General features: G+C 41.7%; 1 protein-coding gene across 1 annotated transcript in view; it reads left to right on the forward strand.

Annotated features, from left to right (window-relative positions):
- TM9SF4 (transmembrane 9 superfamily member 4) overlaps positions 1-21,457 on the forward strand; it is a gene marked incomplete in the record, with an annotated part of 2,004,758 nt that overhangs the window by 662,095 nt on the left and 1,321,206 nt on the right. Inside the window, 1 exon segment of the mRNA XM_044090345.1 lies at positions 3,096-3,207. Within this exon segment, the coding sequence (XP_043946280.1) occupies positions 3,096-3,207 (112 nt within the window).

A 21,457-nucleotide genomic window follows, 5' to 3' on the forward strand; every position in this document is an offset into this window, starting at 1 on the left:
TGTTGTTTTAAAACTGCTAATTCAGCTTTTAATGATTAATTGTCAATTAAGTTTAATTGACTGCTATTTTAGTATTTAAAAAGGTTTTGTTTATGTGTAAGCCATTAGTCTGAAGAAGTCTCCATTGCAGGAGACGAAAGCGCTTACTTTTGGCTTGTATTTTACTTGAACTTGTGGATTAAATCTTGAACGGCATTTCCTGGTGCTGCCATCATTTTTTTTTTTTTTTTTTTTTTTTTTTTTGCTGTTTTTGATTATCCTCAGAACCCCCGTAGTTGATTTTTCATAGAGATAGAGTATCTTTATGTACCAGTCAGCAATTTCTTCTAAAGATGGGTGTCCGATCCAATATTGATCGAACTATTAATTTGTCTGTGTTTTTCCCCAAATTTTCCAACAAAGGTGACTATGCGCTACACTTGCTGGATGTCCACAGGCAGTTGCATTTCTATTTGAATAGAACTAAAGACATGAGGAAATCCCACTTTGGGTAAACCAGTTACCAAAGTTGCTTTATCTAATTGGATAACAAATTGCCATGTAACAAATCAGGTATCGCTCTAACGAAAACCATTGAGGCTCATTCCACCAGATCCATGGCAACTTCTTCAGTATTTCAGTCCAGAATGTCCATGGATGATATTTGTGCAGCAGCTACTTGGACTACTTCACATAAATTTATTACTTATTACAAATTAGATCTGGTCTGCAGAAGAAGAGCTTCTTTTGGTTATGTTGGTGCTCAGAAATATCCTTCCTCCCACTCTGGAAATTAGGTAGTTGGGGACACTTCTATCAGTTGTGGAATGAATGAAAATTGACAACATCAGATAAAGAAGTTATGTACTCACCATAATGTTCCATCTGTGTTGTCCATTTTCATTCTTCCTCAACTCCCCTCCCACCAATCCCCATCATTAAGACTTCTGGAAGAATGAGTATTACGCAGCCTGCGTGTCTTCTTTAAGACTTCAGATATGGCTTCTCCATCAAAATGATAAATTTCATTTTTCATATTCCTAAGCAGCATACAACATCCAAGGTAATTGGGGTTAGTGCATGGTGGGTAAGGGAGAAGCTCTAGTTCCTGGTTGCCACGAGCTTTAGCAATGGCAAAGTCGGATCCGACGGTTTGGATCCAAACCCATCAGTTGAGGAAGAATGAAAATGGACAACACATGGGGCGTTATGGTGAGCGCATAACTTTTTTTTTTTTGTTTTCTGGACAGCTGTCACCCAGGTACTGGAGAATACTCCCAGTACACATTAGGCTATGTCCAGTTGGTGGGAGGTTTAATGGTTGGCAGGCATAGGATCAAAAATGGTACAGGAAAATAAATGTAAGTCTGTAAGTGTCTGTGTATACTGAATAATAGTTGAGTGCGCAGTGATGTAATGGCACCTAGTAGCATGATATTATTTCCTCCTTCCTGTCTGGGATACTTTATTGCACACTGGTATTGGTCCTTCAGGGGAAACGTGTAGACAAGACTAGATTTATCTAGCAGTTCATAACTTTCTTCCTGCAAAGCTCCTCTTGGCTGCCTGAGATGTCCCTTGTTGTCCAGGGGATCAGCGACTGCCCTTTATTGTTTGTTTTATTTTGTTTTATTTACACTTTATTTCTGTTGGTGGGGGGGTAGTCTCTTGCATAACATTGGTGCTGTACTCTGAGAAACATCACAAATGGGACAGAATGTCTTAGTCTTGCTCTGTTTTAGCATTTGACAGAGCCTCAAATTGAATGTATGATGACTTGAAGTTTATTTTAATTTGCACTTTGTTCAGCAGGTTAATCCCACTAGGCCAATGGCCTTTCAGGAGAGACCATATGTGGTATTTATTCTAAGTGAAATTTGGCCAGGACACAGCGGACTTCCCCTACTTTTAATGATAAAAAAAAAAAGCGATCTTTTACTTCCATCTGAGCTACCACCAGCTCAGGCAGATGGAGCCTTGATTTAACATCATGTCTGAAAGACAGCACACAGGAATGCAACTCCAACCCCCTTATGCTGCACTGCAGTGTTAGTACTGGAAAATAATCCAATTACCTGAGGTAGAATATAGAACCTGCAGTCTTCACCAAAGGTGAGTGCACTACCTGTTGACCTACTGAGTCCAGTAGGTAATGGGCTGTTTCTAGTACTTTTCTTTTCCATGGAATTGTCAAGGCAGCTTGACGTTTAAGTATTTGCGATATCTTCAACTTGACACTATTCTGAGTCCCTGGCAAGGAAGTAAGTTTGATGATGGAGCTCAGGCTTTGTTAACAAAGGCTTGCTGGCAACAATAGAAGAGACTGTAGTAAGTCCTTTTCCATCAGGCGAGCCTTGCAGGGCTGTACTTTAGACATGTATACATTCTCTGTTTGCCTTGGATCTGTCCTCTCTAGTGTTAGAAACACACACAATCTGCATGGTTTGATGCATGCCTAAGGCCTCACACTGGCCTCTCGTGACTCGGCGCTGCCTTCCATTGCTTTTGACTTTGAGCATTGCGACCATCTGTTACATCTGCACCCACCTACTGTTTGTCATCCATCAGATAAGTACAGGCTGTTGCCATAGAGCTAGGGATAGGGGAGTTTCTTTTGCTTCATTCATCCCCTGGGAAGGGGATTCTGAGAATGCTAAGCTCTTTTCTTTTGCAACACAGAAGGAAAAGAATACCTGCCTTTCCTCTAGCTCCCTTTCTGATAATTACTGTTTTGGAATAGCTTTCAGGTTCTCAACACCTTCTACAGGTTGGTCTGTAGCTTGTCTGTTTTTCCTTTCTTGTAAGAACTTTTTGAAGATTTGCTGTTAGAGTATTTCTTGTAATTCCCGTTTTCACATAGCTCCATGTAGATATGTAGAGTATCATGAGAAGTCTGACATCCATTTTTTCATCTGGAATTTTGCAGACACACTTGCACAGAGCTCTTACTCTGTTTTAGAACAAATACACAAAATGTTAAAAATACTTCTGATTCCATGGAGCATGTTTTCTATTTTTCAGTGATGTGTATCATGATTAAGGCTTTAGCAATGTTTTGAGGTGGCAAGAGTGTTCTTTTTAGATAATGTAGTTTAATGTATTTTTTCTTTCTACAGGAGAGTGATATTAAGTGGGCTTCCCGATGGGATACATATCTCACAATGAGTGATGTACAGATCCACTGGTTTTCCATCATTAACTCCGTTGTAGTAGTTTTTTTCCTCTCAGGTAATGCACCACAACTTTGTATTATATGTTGATTACCATGTCCAAACACTGTTGAAGTTACTTACAGAAAAAGATTATTGCTAATGCTGCAGCAAGTTTTGGTAATCCGTGCGTAAACTAACATTGAAGCCACTCCTTTAAACTCCACGCTTGTGCCTTGTAAAGACTAACAGCTCTGTGCTTCAAACTGTGACCTGATGAAAGTCATGGTATTTATAGTTTGTGTTCCAGCATTGTGGTATTGTACAATTTGGAAGTAGGCTGGAGCATGCTAGAAGAAAAAAACTCAAGCCTTTGTTTACAGTTGTACATACACCAGGTATGTTTTAACATATCTGTGACAGAGTACCGTACTGTTCTTGTTTTCTAAACCAGTAATGTAGCATCATGCTTTGTATATTTCCACTAGCTTTTTCCTGCATTGGAGCCTTTTGGTACCTGGAATCTCAGAACTTAGAGGTACAACAGCACGTTTGAACACTGAGCATTTAATTACTGTATAGTAGTGCTGGCAGTGAAACAAAGTAGTCAGGGGGCAGTCATCCACTGCGCATGATTATTAGATATCCCTAGCAGTTCTACTCACTGCTGCACTTAACATCTTTTGCTGTGATCTGAATAATCAAATATACTGTGCTTTTAATGCTTTGCAGGACATCTGTAGAAGACTAGATGTTATGTTGTCCTATCTCACCTTCATTCTTGCTAGTTGGGTTCAGAGCCAAACCTAGCCTCCGACTCAGCTACATACCAAAGCTCGAGAGCTTCAACTGGATCAAGGCTACAACCTATCCCATGATGCTTAGCAGCTGTTCCCCAGATCTTGTTTGCCACTTGAAGCATCGGGATCGTCTTTGCTGGCTCAGGCTAGTAATTACATTTATTGTATAGCTTTAACTATATTTTTTCTCAATATCTTCATTTTAGACGCTATTATACCTTCCCAATCCAAGTAGAGTGCTCCTGTGTTTATTACTTGGGCGTGTCTTCAGTCCTCCTTGGCCCTTGTTTTCTCCCTTATTCCCCTTAAAGAGTGCATTTAAATTAGAGGATTCTTTCTATTTAGCCCCTTTCTTTCTTCAGGGCTTCTTTCATTTTTCTTAAGGAGTCACTGTTTAAGTTAGAGGCGTCTCCTCTGGTTGGAGGAGACTGTCGTTCACCTTGGAGACTTCTACTCCTCCCAACCCTTTCCTTTTCTTAAAAAAAAAAAAAAAAAAAAAAAAAGAAATCTGTCTTTCTACTTGCCTTTTTTATTGCAATTATAGTAGTTATTGTAGATGTTCTTCATGTTTCACTGTTGCAGTCATTACATTTGGGTAATCTGCTGGCAGGTTGCCCTCAGTCAGCCTGATTAACAAAGTCTTGGGTCCTGCGTCGGTTGCTGTCCCTTCTTCCAGGTCGTCAGGGGTATAAAGCATTCAGCCGACACCATTACATCAGTTTTTCTTGCCGTACGGTGCCCGAAGCAGAAGCAGTTCGCAAGTGCTGGTCGGCCGACTCCCGAAATTTTCATTTTGGAGTTTCAGAACTGAAGTCTTTAACTAAAAGCTAAGTACCCTGTTGGGGAAACTTTTTCTTGCTCCTTACCAATGTCAGTAAAAGTTAATAATTGCATTACTTGTGGGAAGCAAGGACCTCATAAGGATTTTCATTTGTACTGTATTCCTTGCCTAGGCCCTGACAGCAACGTACCTTGCTGCCGGTTTTATGCTAAATTAAATCAACGCACTATTAAACGTCGGTATATTTTTGCTTCTAAATATTTTGGCTCACGATTTAGTTATCCAGAATTGTCATCAATTAGCAATCCGACTACAGGAATACCTAAAAAACGCAAAGAAAAAAAACAGACCGTCGAGGTCCAAAACTGACGACAATGCTTCTAAGTCAGTTCGCTGGTACTCAGTGAGGTGCTTTCGCAGCCCCTGATACCCACTACTTCTGATTCGCAGGCCTCTACTGAGACCCATTCGGAGTCTGGTATGCCGCGAGATGCTTCAATTATGGAACCCGTGGATGTCTCTACCTTAGATAGGTCCAGAGCCACTGTGCAGGCACTGGCTTCTGAGGGTGTTTTCAGGCCTACAGATTTGTATATTAGACTGACGCCATCTTCAAAACCAAGGCCAAAATCTAAATCTGTCTAAAAAAACCTGACTCCTGGGCCACATGTGCAGGCCCCTATGCCTAAAAAACAAATGATCAAAATGGCTGAAGATTTAATTACTCTGATCAGGGGTAGCCAACCCCCCCCCCCCCCTTCTAAGAGGCCTAGGCAAGACATTGATTATGAATCTTCTGAACAGGATTCTGTTTCTTCTGACTCTTCTAATGAGCAGGATTTGCCTATACCCACTTATGAGGACTCTGATGCAGAAGATTCCATTCCTTCTGCTTCTCCCCCTGAGGATTTTTCTTTTAGGGGAATCTTTACATACCTTAAGGGAACATTTCCACTGGTAAAGTCAGGATTTCTCTGAATCTAAAAAGAGACTTGGGGATTTTCTTCTTCCTCAGCATAGGCCGTTGGCTATACCTCCTGTTCTTGACATTGTTGATGATGTTTTTTCAGAATCTAATATGGCTCCTGATTCTCTGCCTCCGGCTTGTAAGCCAGACAGATACTATAGGGTTCCTGACTCCCACAAATTCCTTTTCAAAAATGCTGTTGCAGATCCTGAAACCATTTTTCAGGGTCCCAAGGGCATTAAGGCCTTTACTGCTAAAAATCCTACCCCTTCTGATAGAGATTCCAGGGCGCTGGATAGATGGGGTAAGAAAGTTTACACTTCTACAACCTTGGCAATCAGGGCTTTAAACTGTCAATCTCATATGCTTAAATATCAACAGCATATTATGGGGCTGCTTAAACAGAAAATGATGATAATTTCTGACTGTGGAAAATAAAGATTTACAGGATTTATTACATTCAGCAGAAAAAGTTGGAAAGCATACTTTGCAATGTGGTTTTGATTCTTTGGAGGCCTCCTGCAGGGCCGCTGTAACTGGGTCTGTGTTAAGAAGGCATGCATGGGTCAAAGAGCAAACTCTGCCTGATCATGTTAAAGCAAAATTGTTGGATGCTCCTTTACAACAGGACTGTCTGTTTGGTAATAAGGCTGAAGAAGTTTTAAAAAAGATGGAAGATAAAGCTAAATCTATGCAGACTGTGAAAGATTTCTTACAAGTGCAACCTCCAAGATTTAGTAGGCACTGGCCTACTAAGAACTGGTCCTTTCCAGTTCCTTCGAGAGCCACTCAAATCAAACCCAGGCATTCCAAAGGCTTCAGGTTTCAATCACAAGGGACCTTTAGAACAAAACAATGGGGTGCCTCCACCTCCAAATCTGGAACTAACAAGTCACCTCCCTATGGTAAACAGTCTCAATGACTTCCTCTACACTCACCAAGCGCTTATCTTTTAGCCGCCCCTTTGGGGAGAAAGCTGGCACTTCATGCAAGAAACTGGCAACTTTTAACCTAGGACAAATGGGTTTTAAATATAGTATCCCAGGGATACAGATTTCATTTCCACATGTTGCCAATCCCAAACGGATGGCCAGACCTGCCCCCAAATCAGTGGGCAGAGGCCCAGAAACAAGTTCTGTCCCTCATGAACATGGGGGCTATTCAACCAGTACCAGAAGAGGAAAAGGGACAAGGTTTCTATTCAAGACTTTTCATGGTACCCAGAAAAGACAAATCATGGCGTCCAATTCTGGACTTATCTACTCTAAACACATTTCTGGACATTCCAAAATTCAAGATGCTGACTCTTCAACAGTTACTTTCTATGCTAGGCAAAGATGCCTGGTTGGTAACTCTACACTTGAGGCTTACCTGCATATCCCAATCAGGGAATCTTGCAGAAGATACCTCCGCTTCAAAGCAGGCTATTTGCATTACCAGTTCTCTGCACTGCCCTTTGTCTTATCTACTGCGCCCAGGGTCTTCACAAAGTGCCTGGCTACAGTAATTGCATTTTGCAGGCAAAGAAATATTCAAATATATCCATACTTGAACGATTGTCTAATTCATACAGAAAGCAAGGACATTCTTCTAAAGCATCTGGCGTTTGTAAAAAGGGTTCTAACTTGTCTAGGGTATACAATAAACAAAAAGAAATCACAACTGGTACCCTCTCAAAATAATTACATTCCTGGGTGCAAGCTTGAATACAACTGCCCAGATGGCTTACTTAACACCAGAAGAGCAAATTCAATTGGTGACTTACTTCAAACAGGTGGCCACAAAAACCCTGCTATCTGCAAGACAAGTTCTGCAAGCCTTGGGGTTCATGGCCTCCTGCATTCTCCTAATTCCATACGCAAGACTGCATATGAGGAAACTTCAGTGGTACTTAAAAAGTTTATAGAGTCAACATTGTCACAGTCTGGAAACAACGATTCCTATCATACCTTGCCTGAAACTACAGTTCCTATGGTGGGCAGAGGCCTGCCACCAAAACAAGGGACTGCCATTCACTCCACCCCCTGCCGCCCAAACCCTAACTACAGACACATCAGACTATGCTGGGGGGGGCTCATCTGGCAGGGAAGTGCATTCAGGGCAAATGGAGCTCAAATGAAATGCACCTACATAATCAGAAAGAGATGCTAGCTGTACAGAATGCACTGACAGCCTTCATGGACTACCTTCATCCAGGAAATTAGTAATAAAGACAAACATGACAGTTATGTGGTACATAAACAAGCAAGGGGGATACACATTCCTACTCCCTATGCAGACTAGCCATGGCATTGTGGAACACTGCCTTGACTACCAAATACAACTACAAGCTCAATACCTGCCAAGAAAGCTGAATACTCTGGCAAACGAGCTAAGCATCTCATGGACCCACATGATTGGAAACTGGAACCACAGATGTTCAACATGTTGACACACAAATGGGGGGTCCAGACATAGATCTTTTTGCCTCAGGCCAGAACTATCAGTTGGGCAAATTCTGCACAAGACTCATCACAAAAAAGCTTGGAAAGTGGATGCTCTGTCATTCAGCTGGAAAAACCTATCCGTCTATGCTTTTCCCCCTCTGCCTCTGCTCTCCAAAGTTCTACTAAAAGTCAAACAGGACAAACCAAAAATGATTCTGATTGCTCCAGACTGGCCTCGCCAACACTGGTACCCACTCCTGTGCAATGTGTCACACCTTCCACCGTGGCACCTGCCTCAGACCCCTTACTGTCTCAGCAGAACAACCAAATTCTGCACACTCAGCTTCAAACTTTGAATCTTGCAGCGTGGCTAATCACCTAAATTCATCTTTAGCATCCCTCAGCAAACGTGTGATGGATGTCATTTTGGAGGCGAGAAGGCCTAGTACTAGAAAATCGTATGCTGACAAATGGAAAAGATTCTCTGTCTGGAACCAATCACTAGGAATAAGCACAGCAGTGCCAAATATTCCTCAGATTTTACCATGCTTAACTGAGATGCTTCACAAGGGCCTGTCCTTTTCTTGCATAAAAATCCATGCCTCTGCCATTTCAGCTCATTACAGCACAGAACCTCCCCTCTTCTCTCATCCTCTGCTAAAGCAGTATCTCAGAGGGGCCAAAAACTTAAGACCACCCAGGAGAGATCCAACCCCTGCCTGGGACCTCAATTTTGTATTGGAGAAACTCACTCTCCCTCCTTTCGAGCCAGCTGCTACTGCGGACTTAAAATTTCTCTCCTGGAAAACAGCTTTCCTTTTAGTCACTTCAGCTAGAAGGATTCCTGAATTACAGGCTCTTATGGCAGTGGAGCCCTTTCATTGTTGCGGACAAGGGTCTCGCTCAGGACCAATCTATCCTTCATGCTTAAGGTTGTATCCGGTGTGGCTCTTAAGCAGACCATTCATTTGCCAACTTTCTTTCCCAATCCACAGAACAAGGGGGAGCGAATTCTGCATTCCTTGGATGTACACAGACAGCTTAGATTTTACTTAAACAGAACAAAATCTCTAAGAAAATCTGAACAGCTGCTGGTGGCATTTGCTGCAGGGGCAGAGGGAAAGGCTATTTCAAAGCAGACTATTTCCAAATGGGTAAGCCATTGTATTAGTTTCTGCTATATGCACCATGGTAAAACTATCTCCAGGGGATCAGATCTCTTTCTACCAGGGCTGCATCTACTTCTGCCTTTCTCAAAGGGGTTCCTACCAGAGACATTCTAGAAGCTGCTATCTGGAGCTCAGTTCTTGCGTTCACCAAGCATAACCACCTACCTTTCTTCTCTAAATTCAGAGCTGGTTTTGCCACTGCTGTCCTGTAGGGCCTTATAGCTGGTCCTAATGCTGTATAAATCCATCCTCCCAACCTTAGCTTTGGGAATCTACCCAAATGTAATGACTGCAACAGTGAAACACGAAGAACATAGTACAGATGATGTCCTTCAAGGATGCATCTGCAGTCTTTACAAATGGGTTGTCCTGTCGTCAGGCAGCCCTTCGGTCGGCCGGATTCCAAAGTCTGGGTCTGGCTTCGGCTGGTGTCGCACTTCACCCGACGTCATTGCGGCAGTTATTCGGGTATAAAGGCATCAGCCGACGCCATTTTCCTCAGTCTTTCTTGCCGCGGCCAAGCAGAAGCTGTTCGCAAGTGCTGGTCGGTCAGATCCAGAGATTACTACTACGAATACTACTTCAAGACTTCTAAAAGCTAAGTACCCCGTTGAGGACTCTTTCTTGCCTCAGCCGATGTCAGAAAAAGTGAATAACTGTTTAACTTGTGGGAAACAAATACCTCATAAAGATTTCCACTCTTACTGCTTACCTTGTTTAGGCCCAGACCACGACGTAGCAACTTGTTTAGCCTGTGCTTCTTTTAACCGACGGACGCTTAGACGTCGGTCGGAGTTTGCTGAACAGTTTTTCGGCTCAGATTTCGCGTACATTATGCCGTCGGATCCTCCGACTTCCCAAGTTGCTAAGAAACGCAAAGAAAAGGACCGACACTCGCGGTCCGCGGTTTTGGCCGAAACCGCGGTTAAGCAAACCGCGAGTGTCTCGGTTTCGCCAAAACCAAGCGGTTCTAACTACAGCCAAATCCATGACTACTACCGAGGCCCCTTCTAACCTGGTTGAATCGGCCTCTGAAATCCAACCTGCTGCTGTGATTTCACAAGAGTTATCGGACACCATCCCCTTGGATGTTTCAACCCCTGCACGTGGTGCTGCTAGGCCTCCTGCAGCCATGTCCATAAAGGCCTTTGCCAGGGCTAAAGCAGCCAAAACCTCTAAGTCTGTGCCTGTTAAGGCCCCCTCTCATAGGCCCAGCTCCAGTTCCCAAATGCTTACTCTGGCAGAGGATCTCATCTCTTTAATAAGGGGATCCCAACCTCATCCAGACAGGGCCTCTCAACCTCCTCCAGAAAAGAGACCTAGAGCAGAACCCCCTGAGCCAGTGTCCTCAGATGATTCTTCTGATGATTCAGACAATACAGACCATCCAGAGGCTCCTTTTTCTACTTATGAAGACTCCGATGCTGAGGAATCGATTCCTTCTGCCTCTCCACCAGAGGAATTTTCATTTGGGGAAACCTTACATGCCATGAGGGAGCAATTCCATTGGCAGGGGCAAGACTTTTCAGATTCAAGGAAAAGGCTTAGGACCTTTTTGCATTTACCACAACATAGGCCTTTAGCTATACCTCCAGTTCTTCCTGTTGTGGATGATGCATTTAATGATGCTTGCACTGCTCCTGATACTTTACCTCCAGCCCCTGCTAAGCCCGATAGGTTCTACAGGGTCCCGGACACACATCACCATTTATACAAGGCCCCTTTTGCAGATCCTGAGACTATCTCCCAGGGGCCTAAGGCAGTAGCATCGACCTCAGTTAAAAATCCCCTCCCCTCTGAAAGGGAATCCAGGTCATTAGAGAGATGGGGTAAAAAAGTATACACCTCTGCTACTCTCTCAGCTAGGGCATTGAACTGCCAGTTTCATATGATCCAATACCAAGAGTTTATGCTTGATCAGTTAACTAAGAAACTGTCCTCTGATGACTCTTTAGATAAGAAATATGTTCTTGAAATGGTGCATAACATTCAGCAGGTTAGTAACCATTCTTTAAAATGTGGCTATGATGCACTGGAGGCTTCCTTTAGATCAGCCATGACTGGCACAGTTATCAGAAGGCATGCATGGTTGAAAGAACAAGTCTTGCCGGATCATGTTAAAGCAAAACTGTTAGATGCTCCTATGGATAAGGTCAATTTATTTGGTTCTCCTGCTCAGCAGGTACTGAAGAAAATGGAAGAGAAGGCAAAATCTGTACAAACAGTGAAAGATTTCTTACAGGTTCAGCCTCCAAGGTTTAGCAGGAACTGGCCTTCCAAAAATTGGTCCTTTCCAGACTCCTCTAAAACACAGAGAGGCAGGAATAGGCATTCAAGAGGCAGAAACCAATCCAGAGGAGGTGCCTACAGGGGACGCCAGTGGCAAGGTAACAACCAACGAGGCACAGACACAACTACTACCACTGCGACAGGACAATCACAGTGACTTGGCTCTGGCACCGCCTACCAGGGAACAAATAGCAGCACCCTTAGGCGGAAAGTTAGCCTTATTCTCAAGAAACTGGCACTGCATCACAAGAGACAAGTGGATTTTGCAAACCATAGACCAAGGCTACAGGTTTCATTTCCATACTTTACCAGCAAAAGAGGAATGCCAAACTTACCACCAAATCAAAAGACAGAAGCTCTAAAACAAATAGCTCAATTAGTAGAAATGAGAGCTGTGGAAAGGTACCATCTATGGAACAAGGAAAGGGATTTTACTCCAGACTCTTCCTGGTACCAAGAAAAGAAAACAATTGGAGGCCTATTCTCGACCTGTCCGCTTTAAACACATTCATCATTGTTCCAAAATTCAAAATGCTGACCCTACAGCAACTTCTTCCCATGCTGGGCAAGGAGTCTTGGCTGGTGACTCTAGATCTCAAGGAGGCATACCTGCACGTCCCCATACGACCAAATTGCAGAAGATACCTCAGATTTCTTGCAGGATCAGAGCATTATCAATTCTCAGCATTGCCCTTTGGCTTATCTACTGCCCAGAGTGTTCACGAAATGCCTGGCATCAGTAATCGCTCATTGCAGGCTTCAGGGAATCCAAATATATCCATACCTGGACGACTGCCTGATACAAGCGGACAACAAAAACAAGCTAACAGAAGACTTACAAAGAGTCATTTACTTACTGCAAGTCCTGGGATATACAGTCAATATGAAAAAATCAAGACTGATTCCATCCCAAAGAATAACCTTCTTAGGTGCAGAATTGGACACAACAAAACAGATGGCATTCCTAACTGCAGAAAAGCAAGAACAACTTCCTCTCTACTTCTTGGCATTAACAAAACAGAGCAGACTAACAGCAAGGAAAGTACTGCAGGCCTTGGGCTTCATGGCATCCTGCATAATCATGGTCCCTCATGCCAGACTACATATGAGAAAGCTATAGTGGTACCTGAAGAACTTATGGTCTCAACACAGGCACAGCCTAGAAACCGAAATACCTCTAATCCCATGCCTGAAACAAGAGTTCCTATGGTGGGCTCAGGCATGTCAGTCAAACCCAGGTTTGCCCTTCCACAGCATTCAACCAAGCCAAACCATCACAACGGACGCCTCAGACCTCGGTTGGGGGGCCCACATGCTGGACATGTGCATACAAGGCTTATGGACTCAAGATCAGCTGCACCTGCACATAAATCAAAAGGAAATGCTGGCAGTAAAACTGGCAATCCAGAATTTCAGACCATTCCTCCAAAAAGGCCAGTTGATGATAAGGACAGACAACACCACAGTCATGTGATACATCAACAAACAGGGAGGCACTCATTCATACCCCCTATGCCGGATGGCACTGGACCTATGGAATATGGCCCTGAGCTACAACATTCAGTTGCAGGCAATTTTTGTACCGGGAAAAGAAAACATCCTAGCAGACATGTTAAGCAGAACTACCTCGGATGCTCACGAATGGATGCTACACCCGGACATCTTCAAGGCCATCACAAGGAAATGGGGACTACCACAGATAGACTTATTCGCATCCCCGCTCAATCACCAGCTCAAATTCTGCACAAGAACGTACCACCCACTTGCTTGGAAGGTGGAGACTCTATCCTTCAGTTGGAAAAGCCTGACAGCATATGCATTCCCACCTCTTCCTTTGATGCACAAGGTGCTATTGAAAATCAAAGAGGAACATCCAAGGATCATTCTGATAGCTCCAGACTCGCCAAGACAACATTGGTACCCATTACTGAATAGCATGTCTCGGGGACAAATGTGGACACTACCCCTGATCCTATTGCTGTTAACTCAGAACGGCTACAACACCCTGCATCCAAACCTGAAAACTCTGCAGCTGACTGCCTGGAACATTACATAAGAACAGCTAACCCAGATTTATCCCAAAGGGTTAAAGACATTATCCTCGAGGCCCGCAGACCTTCAACAAGAAGGAACTATGCAGGAAAATGGAAAAGATTTCTTATTTGGAATACTGAAAGGGGAAAAGATGTGTCAAAGGTAGACATAGCCGACATCCTGGAGTATTTGGCAGAGCTTTACCATACAGGCCTGTCCTATTCTTCCATCAAGATACATGCATCAGCTATTTCTGCAGAATACAGCTCGATCCTCCTGTCTTCTCAAGATCCTCTACTCAGGCAGTTTCTGAGAGGAATTAAAATGTAAAACCTCCTAGGAAACCACCGTTGCCAGCATGGGACTTGAATTTTGTGCTAGAAAAATTGACACTCCCCTTTCGAACCAGCAGCAACAGCAGAACTTCAACACTTATCCTGGAAAACTGCTTTCCTGCTGGCAATTACCTCAGCAAGAAGGGTTTCTGAGCTACAGGCTTTAATGGCAGTACAACCCTTCCTAATCTTCCATCAAGACAGAGTGTCCATGAAAACAAATCCTACATTTATGCCTAAGGTGGTATCCAGAGTATCTTTAAACCAGGCTATCCACCTACCTACATTCTTCCCCAATCCACAGAACAGGGGGGAAAGACTGCTGCATACTTTGGATGTACATAGACAGTTACGCTACTACCTGGACAGAACCAAGGGCAATAGAAAAACTGACCAGCTTCTGGTAGCATATGCAACAGGAAGGGAAGGAAAAGCAATTTCAAAACAGACAATCTCCAAGTGGATAGGAAATTGCATCAGATTCTGTTACTCCTACCATGGAAAGCAAACTCCACAGAACATAAGGCCTCATTCTACAAGGGCTACAGCCACTACCACAGCTTTCTTAAGAGGAGTGGCTACCAAGGACATTATAGAGGTTGCTACTTGGACCTCCGTGCATACATTTGCCAAGCATTATAACTTACCTTTATACTCTAGATCCCGAGCAGGGTTTGCCACTGCTGTTTTACAAGGGATCCTAACTACACCATAATTTCTTCTCTTTTCCTCCTCCCCTAGTTTAGCTATGGTATTCTACCCATTTGTAAAGACTGCAGATGCATCCTTGAAGGACATAGTACAGTTTTGTACCTACCATAAATGTAGATGTCCGAGAGGAATGCATCTGCAGTCAGGATTACCCACCCTCCTTCCCCTGTGAGGTACTCCTAGGGTACTTGCCAATCTACAGCTAGCTTGGGGGGGATCTATTATGGTGTATTTGTTTGTATATATGTACATACATGCTTATTTTATGTGTTTGCTCTCTACTATTTGGAAACATTGGCATTTATCCAAATTTAGCCATCCAAGAGGGCACCTGGCATCTGGGGCAAGAAACACTGAGGAAAATGGCGTCGGCTGATGCCTTTATACCCGAATAACTGCCGCAATGACGTCGGGTGAAGTGCGACACCAGCCAAAGCCAGACCCAGACTTTGGAATCCGGCCGACCGAAGGGCTGCCTGACGACAGGACAACCCATTTGTAAAGACTGCAGATGCATTCCTCTCGGACATCTACATTTATGGTAGGTACAAAACTGTACTTTCTTCGTGTTTCACTGTTGCAGTCATTACATTTGGGGTAATCTGCTGGCAGGTTGCCCTCAGTCGGCCTGAATAACAAAGTCTTGGGTCCTGCGTCGGTTGCGGTCTCCTCTTCCATGACGTCAGGTCGTCAGGGGTATAAAACATGCAGCCGACGCCATTTTATTCAGTTTTTCTTGCTCCAGATCTCAGGTGCCCCCCAAATGGGGAGCAAATATATATATATATATATATATATATATATATATATATATATATATAAACAGTAGATATAAATGCACTTTTAGGAACATAAACTTTCCAGCAAACACCAATAAACGTCCACAAACTACTGAAGCTACAAACACCAAAGCCCCAGTAAACGGATGTAAAACACTCGCAAAATTTAATGTTCAATACAGTAAAAACAGGTACTCAAGTATCCAGTTAAAAAATAGTCCAAAATGTAACTTAATTGTCGAAGGTCGTAAAACACACAATCCCAGTTCCAGTTACCAAGGCAGTCGTACAAAAGCTAAATACCAGTGTGTAAAGCGCTTTTCATTCGGGTTATACCCGAACTTCTTCAGACAACCTTCTCAAGCAGTGATTAAGTTTAAATAGTCCCATCTTTCGTTGCTGTTAAGTCAGGAAGAGGTTCCAATTAGCTCATTTCGTACCAGTGACTTTCAAAATTTAAAGAAAAATGTACCAGTACATTCATTGAATTACATACTATGTATTCTAATGTTATGCTCGTATTATACTTCCTACTACTGTAGGTGGCTAGTACCCATACCCTTAGTTATTAATAACCAAAACATTTTTTAAGTTACACAAAAAATTATTATTAGAAAAAGTATTCGATTCCCCCATATTTCATAAAATTACACCATACCCAAGTTGACCTACTAGTTAAATGTTGGAATTTGATTGGGAATTGAATACGAGTAACTAAAGAGTTACCCCTGCCACTAAATGACCCTGTAACCAATCCCTTAACTTTGTACACAACGGTGTATGTAAATGAATAACCATTATGGTGTTATGAATAAAGATAAATAAAAAAATGAATGAAAAAAATAAAATAAAATAAAAATAAAAGTAAAATTGAGTTAAATTAAAAAATAGGAAGTACTAAATATAATGAATGAAAAGTAAAATAAAATTAATAAAGGTGTTGTAGTGTATATCATGGAAACCTAGTCTCCCCTGGTGTTACTCATACACTCAAATTACATGTCTCACCTATATAAACTTCTTAATTTTAGAATACATGCTATACTACAAGATTCATTTAGTCCAGGTTCCACGTGCGCATTTATTCTTAATTGCCAGTTGAGTTCATTTCTCTCCAAAAGAAGCTTCAATGAGTTGTGATTAATGCCACATCCACTCACACTGTTCTGTTTAACCTGTGATATAATCCTAAATTTAAAACAATGGCCTTCTTTTAATTCACAGTGGCGGGCTAATGCATCATTAGGGTTCTTATTGCTAATTGCATAGATGTGTTCATAAATCCGAACTTTCAGTCTCTGGTCGGTCTTACCTACATAGAATGCCTGGCAAACCTGGCATTCCGCAAGGTAAACCACACTCCTTGTATTACAGTTGTAAGTTCGCTTGATATAAAAAGTCTCATTCCTAATTTTGAACTTATCACACTCAGTGTGTGTACATTGGTTACAATGACCACATTTGTGAGTACCCCCACCCCCTACCCTTTTCCTTTCGTCCTGGTTCGTTTCAAGAAGCTGTTTCAAGTTTAGTCCTCTTCTAAAACTTATACAGGGGTGCTCACCTATTTGGTAAAAAATCTCCCTGTTTAAAGATAAGTAAAACCAACATTTTCGAACCACCTTCTGTATATCCATAGCCACAGGAGTATATGTAAACGTAAAAGCTAGTTTGTAATTATTCTTGGTTTTACTTTCTCTCACAGACAACTCCCCCATTCTAGGACCAAAACCCTCCAAGTTGCTCACCCTATGTTCACTACAATTATGACCAGTGTATTCAAGACCCTCAGTATTTGGGGAACGGCAACTCAGAATAGGCTTGTATACTCTTGTTACTCTTTTCCTAGTTACCTCTTCAAAAATACAGTTCAAAAACTTACTTGGGTAACCCCTGTGTAAAAACATATTAAACAGAAACTTGCTTTCTTTCTCAAACTCGTCATCTGTTGTCACCATCCTGGCAGCTCTCACCAGTTGGCCCTTAACTACCGATTTTTTCTGATGTATTGGGTGTTCACTGGTGAAGTGCAAGAAAGAGTTTGAGAAAGTGCTTTTTCTGTAAATCCTAGCAATATAACTCTTATTGACCATGTCTTTGCTCAAGTCAATATCTAAAAAGTTAATGCTGTTCTCCTGGTAGTTTTTAGTAAATCTAAGAAAAGAGGTTGTTTGGTTGAAAAAATCAACCAATTTGTCAGCTGCCTGTTGGTCACCTTCCAATATTATAAAGATGTCATCCAAGAATCTCTTATAAACTTTTACCACCTTAAAGTGAGGGTTATTAAAAATAAACCTAGTCTCCCAGGATGCCATGACAAGGTTAGCAAAGCTAGCCCCCACTGGTGCTCCCATGGCTACCCCGATTTTTTGTAAGTAAAATTTATTATTAAATTGGAGGTAGTTCTGTAAAATAATATCTAGTAATTGTTCAATTAGTATAGACTCTTCGTGTGGGGCCCCCTTTATTCTCATATAGTCCACTACCCATTCTACTCCAGTGTTGTGTGGTATACTGGAGTACAGGTCACAAACATCGACTGTAAGAAAATTGTTTCCCTCTTGGAATTGAACTACATTGATTTCTTCCAAGAAGGACCATGAGTCCTTACAGATGTGTCTCTCCCCCTTGATGTATTTCTTCAAAATCATATCAGCTAGTTTCGCACAAGGGTAGGTCAACCAATGCTCTAAACGGTGGATCGACAACACTTTTGTGGATCTTAGGTATACCAAACAATTGAGGGGTTCTAGGGACTAAGGTCAGATAGTGGGACGTTTGACTGTCAATAAGTCCATCAATATAAAGGTCATTTAAAAACATCCTAATTCTGTTATATGCCCCATTCATTTGGTTAACACTTACAGCTTCGTAAGTGTCCTTCTCCAATAGTAGCGACATCTTCTTAATATAATGGTCCCTGTGCATCACCACCAAACCCCCTCCTTTGTCTGGTTTCATAGTTCTAATGGGCAATTTACAAAATGATGTCAAAAGGTGTCTCTCCTGTGTAGTGATGTTACTCACCATTGTGTGCCCGTTAAAATTGCGGACCACTGACCTCAACTCATTTTCACATATGTGTTCAAATAACCCTATAATAGGGTGTACTGGTGGGTTATAAGTACTAGCCACTTTTAGTTCATTATTACAATAGGATGAGTTACCTAGTAGCACAGTCAAATTCAATTTGCGAACAAACAGTTTGAAGTCTATAAGAAGTTCCGCTAAGTTACATCTATCAGTCGGAATAAAAGTAAAACCTTTTGCCAGTAGCTCTACCAACTCAGGCTCAAAGACAAAGTCAGTATAGTTGAAAATAGTAAAGTCACCCTCCTTGTTTAACACTAATTGGTACGGAGTAAATTCTAGTTCACATTGCTGCGTGTGTTGTACCGCTTTTGTGATTGATATTGGGGGTTCGGGGTCCAGTTGCTCACTGGCACCCCCCTCCCCTTGTAGTTTTTTGACTGTTGTTGTTGATGGTAACCGTTGTGGTCCTCCCGATTGTTCTGGTTAAAGTTACTTGTATACTTCGGACATGTGCCCGAATAGGTAGTGTTAACTCTAGGCTCCTCCATTACCCCCAAAGGTATGACTGTGCTACTAGGTAACTCATCTTATTGTAATAATGAACTAAAAGTGGCTAGTACTTATAACCCACCAGTACACACCCTATTATAGGGTTATTTGAACACACATGCGAAAATGAGTTGAGGTCAGTGGTCCGCAATTTTAACGGGCACACAATGGTGAGTAACATCACTACACAGGAGAGACACCTTTTGACATCATTTTGTAAATTGCCCATTAGAACTATGAAACCAGACAAAGGAGGGGGGTTGGTGGTGATGCACAGGGACCATTATATTAAGAAGATGTTGCTACTATTAGAGAAGGACACTTACGAAGCTGTAAGTGTTAACCAAATGAATGGGGCATATAACAGAATTAGGATGTTTTTAAATGACCTTTATATTGATGGACTTATTGACAGTCAAACGTCCCACAATCTGACCTTATTAGTCCCTAGAACCCCTCAATTGTTTGGTATACCTAAGATCCACAAAAGTGTTGTCGATCCACCGTTTGGAGCATTGGTTGACGGAAGACAATCCATTACCTACCCTTGTGCGAAACTAGCTGATATTATTTTGAAGAAATACATCAAGGGGGAGAGACAAATCTGTAAGGACTCATGGTCCTTCTTGGAAGAAATCAATGTAGTTCAATTCCAAGAGGGAAACAATTTTCTTACAGTCGATGTTTGTGACCTGTACTCCAGTATACCTCACAACACTGGAGTAGAATGGGTAGTGGACTATATGAGAATAAAGGGGGCCCCACATGAAGAGTCTATACTAATTGAACAATTACTAGATATTATTTTACAGAACAACTACCTCCAATTTAATAATAAACTTTACTTACAAAAAATCGGGGTAGCCATGGCAACACCAGTGGGGGCTAGCTTTGCTAACCTTGTCATGGCATCCTGGGAGACTAGGTTTATTTTTAATAACCCTCACTTTAAGGTGGTAAAAGTTTATAAGAGATTCTTGGATGACATCTTTATAATATTGGAAGGTGACCAACAGGCAGCTGACAAATTGGTTGATTTTTTCAACCAAACAACCTCTTTTCTTAGATTTACTAAAAACTACCAGAACAGCATTAACTTTTTAGATATTGACTTGAGCAAAGACATGGTCAATAAGAGTTATATTGCTAGGATTTACAGAAAAAGCACTTTCTCAAACTCTTTCTTGCACTTCACTAGTGAACACCCAATACATCAGAAAAAATCGGTAGTTAAGGGCCAACTGGTGAGACCTACCAGGATGGTGACAACAGATGACGAGTTTGAGAAAAAAAGCAAGTTTCTGTTTAATATGTTTACACAGGGGTTACCCAAGTAAGTTTTTGAACTGTATTTTTGAAGAGGTAACTAGGAAAATAGTAACAGGAGTATACAAGCCTATTCTGAGATGCCGTTCCCCAAATACTGAGGGTTTTGAATACACTGGTCATAATTGTAGTGAACATAGGGTGAGCAACTTGGAGGGTTTTGGTCCTAGAACGGGGGAGTTGTCTGTGAGAGAAAGTAAAACCAAGAATAATTACAAACTAGCTTTTACGTTTACATATACTCCTGTGGCTATGGATATACAGAAGGTGGTTCGAAAATGTTGGTTTTACTTATCTTTAAACAGGGAGATTTTTGACCAAATAGGTGAGTACCCCTGTATAAGTTTTAGAAGAGGACTAAACTTGAAAAAGCTTCTTGAAATGAACCAGGACGAAAGGAAAAGGGTAGGGGTGGGGGTACTCACAAATGTGGTAATTGTAACCAATGTACACACATTGAGTGTGATAAGTTCAAAATTAGGAATGAGACTTTTTATATCAAGCGAACTTACAACTGTAATACAAGGAGTGTGGTTTACCTTGCGGAATGCCAGGTTTGCCAGGCATTCTATGTAGGTAAGACCAACCGGAGACTGAAAGATCGGATTTATGAACACATCTATGCAATTAGCAAGAAGAACCCTAATAATGCATTAGCCCGCCACTGTGAGTTAAAAGAAGGCCATTGTTTTAAATTTAGGATTATATCACAGGTTAAACAGAACAGTGTGAGTGGATGTGGCATTAATGACAACTTATTGAAGCTTCTTTTGGAGAGAAATGAGCTCAACTGGCAATTAAGACTAAATGCGCACGTGGAACCTGGATTAAATGAATCTTGTAGTATAGCATGTATTCTAAAATTAAGAAGTTTATATAGGTGAGACATGTAATTTGAGTGTATGAGTAACACCAGGGGAGACTAGGTTTCCATGATATACACTACAACACCTTTATTAATTTTATTTTACTTTTCATTCATTATGTTTAGTACTTCCTATTTTTTAATTTAACTCAATTTTACTTTTATTTTTATTTTATTTTTATTTTTTTCATTCATTTTTTTATTTATCTTTATTCATAACACCATAATGGTTATTCATTTACATACACCGTTGTGTACAAAGTTA

The sequence above is a fragment of the Protopterus annectens genome, chromosome 12.part0, assembly GCF_019279795.1.
Source record: "Protopterus annectens isolate FY-2018-M chromosome 12.part0, PAN1.0, whole genome shotgun sequence".
Lineage (NCBI taxonomy): Eukaryota > Metazoa > Chordata > Ceratodontiformes > Protopteridae > Protopterus > Protopterus annectens.